The 3,292-nt window shown below is 55.5% G+C and overlaps 2 protein-coding genes across 2 annotated transcripts, besides 4 other annotated features; both read right to left on the bottom strand.

Moving 5' to 3' along the window:
- The first annotated feature begins 248 nt into the window (after positions 1 to 248).
- Positions 249 to 330: a sequence feature (GA-rich).
- Positions 331 to 495: 165 nt separating this feature from the next.
- Positions 496 to 1,269, bottom strand: Tco025E_08672 (adenylate kinase; the record flags this gene model as incomplete). Its single annotated transcript, XM_029375515.1, has 1 exon — positions 496 to 1,269. The coding sequence occupies one exon, from the start codon at positions 1,267 to 1,269 to the stop codon at positions 496 to 498; it is 774 nt and encodes a 257-aa protein (XP_029224365.1).
- A 383-nt stretch (positions 1,270 to 1,652) lies between these two features.
- Positions 1,653 to 1,711: a sequence feature (GA-rich).
- Positions 1,712 to 1,748: 37 nt separating this feature from the next.
- Positions 1,749 to 3,056, bottom strand: Tco025E_08673 (putative calpain-like cysteine peptidase; the record flags this gene model as incomplete). Its single annotated transcript, XM_029375516.1, has 1 exon — positions 1,749 to 3,056. One exon carries the CDS (start codon positions 3,054 to 3,056, stop codon positions 1,749 to 1,751), a length of 1,308 nt encoding a protein of 435 aa, XP_029224366.1.
- Positions 3,057 to 3,123: 67 nt separating this feature from the next.
- Positions 3,124 to 3,158: a microsatellite.
- A 17-nt stretch (positions 3,159 to 3,175) lies between these two features.
- Positions 3,176 to 3,204: a microsatellite.
- The last annotated feature ends 88 nt before the right edge of the window (positions 3,205 to 3,292 follow it).

The raw sequence follows: 3,292 nt of genomic DNA on the forward strand, positions 1-3,292 counted from the left end.
CAGGCACACGACAAAGCCCCACGCGGGAGAAATCACACACGCGTCCCCACCTCCACCGACGCCGTCGACTAGACTTGCATGTATTGACCCAAGTAATAGATACATGTAATTGCAACTTGAGCGACACGTTGCATGACCTCAAGTACTAAACGCAGGGAAATATTACCTGCATTTAACCACTTCTAAATAGAGGAATCGTTACAGCAGTAGAAGAAAGTAAACCCACCCACCCTCCGCAAAGAGACAGCAAGAAAGAAAAAAAGAAAGTAATATTAAAATAAAAACAAAAGCACACACACACACAACAAAAAAAAAAGAAGAAGAAAAAAATACGTGTCGTTTTTTTTTACCCCCTTCCCCTAATAAGCAATCCATCCATACCCGTTTGTCTTTTTATACGTCTAACCGAGGTCAAAAAAGAAGCAGAGCACAGGAAACATAGAAACGAAAACGAAGACAAAATCAAGAGAAATAACCAAAAAAAAAAGTCCCAAGCTACTTGAGACGTCGTTTTTCCACTGCTGCGAGAACACCCTCCATGACGTGCTTGATGCTTGCTTCGCCATCCACGGTTTCGACCACAGTTCCATAGTGCTCCTTGAGGCCACGGATCGTCTCGTGATAAACCTTCAGCCGAGAGAGAACAGTGCTGCGGTGGTCATCATCGCGTTGGATGAGGCGATCGCACAGGGCGGCGTCTTCAGGCGGGGGCGGGTTATACAACAGGTGGTACACATTACCCGTAGCCGGATCCGTGCGGCGGTTCTCGATGCGCTCAAGGACGACTGCGTCGTCAACCGTCAACAAAATAAAGACGTGCGGGACGATGCCTGCCGCCTCCAGCGCCTCTGCCTGCTCCTTGCAGCGGGGAAACCCGTCAAGTAGCCAGCCATGCTCCTTGACGTCATCGCTTTCCAGCCTCCTGCGAACCATGCCTGTGACGAGCCTGTTGGGAACCAGCTGACCGCTGTGAATGAAGGACTCCGCCATCTTTCCTGCCTCGGTTCCTGCTGCCACCTCCGCACGCAGCAGATCCCCGGAAGAAATGTGCACAACCCCAAAACGTTCTACAATGGCTTGACATTGCGTGCCTTTCCCACTGCCAGGGGGCCCTGCGATGATGATCTGCGGCGGAATTGGGCGCTCCAGAAGGTCGTGGATGTACTTGGTTGGGCTTTCCGGGAGATCCTGCAGGATGTTGCGCAGGATGCTGTCCATGAGCTGCGCAATGTTGTGCTCCTGCAAGTACTCCTGCTTGTTATCCAACATCTTCCTCTTCTCGGCAAACCTTGAGGTCAATGTTTTTTTTTACTTGCGGTTTCCTGGGCGACGCCCCTCAGTCGTTTTCAATACAAATGTTTAAGTCTTCTCTTCTTGTGTTGGTGCGTAGGAGCAGAGCCACCGCGCACGTGCACACACGGCGACAGCGGGAAGGGAGAAGAGGGAGAATAACATAAAAGCATAAAAAGCAAAAAAAAAAGAAAGACGAAAATAAAAGGCGGAAGCAAACACGCCGCCTTCCGTTGGGTCAAAACCCGCGAGGGCACCCGCAATCAACGAGAAGCGTAGCTACCAGCAATAACAGTGGCAGACGTCTCGCCCCCACCAAAACTCCTGCTTTGGAAGAAACGCAGAACATAACATAGCCAAATAACAAAAAAAGAAGGAAGGAAACAAAAGCAAAAGAAAGGAGAAAACGAAAAGAGAGCAACTTCGAGGGTATATTCATACACCTCTATACATTCCAGTTAGGCGAAGCCGCCCCCACTCCCTCCCTCACTCCCAAAGAGGAGATCCAGAAAGTCATCCTCCTTTGCTGTTGTCGATGCGAATTCCAGCAACTTCCCCTCCGCCTCCGCTGCACGCACCTCTAGCGAGAACGAAGAAGTGTAGCCAGTGGCGGAGGCGCTCGCGGCCGGCTTTTCCATCCTTCGAAAGGAGTGGACGGGTGTGTGAATGGAAACGACCGCCGTCAACGTGGCATCGACTTTGGAGGCCTGCCACGGAGGCACTTCCTCCGCTGCGCTCAACACCCCCTCGCGTGGCGGCGCTTTCAGCCCAGCCGCCTCCTCGAGGAGCGCAGTTCCATCTGCTGCATTGCCTTTCGCAGCGGCAGGAACTTCTTCCCCTGCCTCGTCGTTGTTGGCGCCATCTTCCTCATCAAGCCACGCGGGTGGTTGATCGTCGAGGTCGCCTGGTGGCGGCGGCGCCAACGGTGGGAGCGCCGACGCAATTGCCTCGCCTCCGGTTTGGCCTGCAGGGGCATTCGGAGTTTCGCGTTTGCCTTCGCTGCTCGTCGCGGCACTCCCGGGGTTTTGTAGGACGGGTGAGTGTACGGAGTTCAGAGGTCCGGCATCGCGTGGCGACGGACTCCGCGGCGCAGCCGCATCCTCCGCCAGGAGCAGCGAAGGCTGCGTTGTACCCGCCGCCGCCGCCGCTGCTGCTGCTTCTACTGCCTTGCCCGCCGCCGCAACAGCCCTTACGCTGCGACGTTCCCCGGCAAGCGGCCCTGGAGGAAGCTGCTTGCGCTTCTCCCGCCGCTGTACAGCCTCGTGGATGCGACGAAGGATGCTCGCCTTGAGTGTCTCCGTCATGAGTGTGCCTTCCACCCCCACCACCGTGAGGGTGGCGCTCTCCTCGCAGAGGTGCACGAGCCTCCGCGCCGCCAGGAACGTGAAGGGGTTTCCACTCAACTCCAGCACCTTCAGCGCCGGCAGCCGACGCAGTCCGCGGCAGAGCGCCCTCACACCGTCGTTGCCGACCCCGTTGTCTCGCAGGTTAAGCGTATGGAGGGAGGAGGCGTGCGCGAGCACAGAGAGCAGCGGCACAACGCCGCGATCCCCGAGAAAGTTTCGCCCCAAGTGCATGACTCTGACGCCGCTCAAGTGCACCGTGCTCGCAGGCATGATGCGTAGCAGCCCGCTATTCGGGGGCACCTCAAGGGCCGCACACGCCGCGCGGTAGATTTCCACTGGGGATGTCATCTCTGCCCTTTCGCTCTCCTGACGCTTCTCTTCCTCCTCACTCTCCCTACCGCCGTCCCCGCGGCTGTTCATCCCTCGCCGCGGAGCAGCAACGTGGAAGCGGAGTCGCAAAGGGAAAAAGAAAGCGCAAAAGACCAACAACAAATAAGTAAGCAAATAAACAAAATAAATAAACACACACACACAACAAGAACAAACAAACAAACAAACAAACAAACAACGGACGCGGAGAAGCGCAGACCGACACAGCCCCCATTTCCTTCACCAACCCATAATCATGCCGTAAAGTGAAGGACAGAGTGAGAGCG

This window comes from Trypanosoma conorhini (genome assembly GCF_003719485.1).
Source record: "Trypanosoma conorhini strain 025E chromosome Unknown Tco_14.4_contig_00843, whole genome shotgun sequence".
Classification (NCBI taxonomy): domain Eukaryota; phylum Euglenozoa; class Kinetoplastea; order Trypanosomatida; family Trypanosomatidae; genus Trypanosoma; species Trypanosoma conorhini.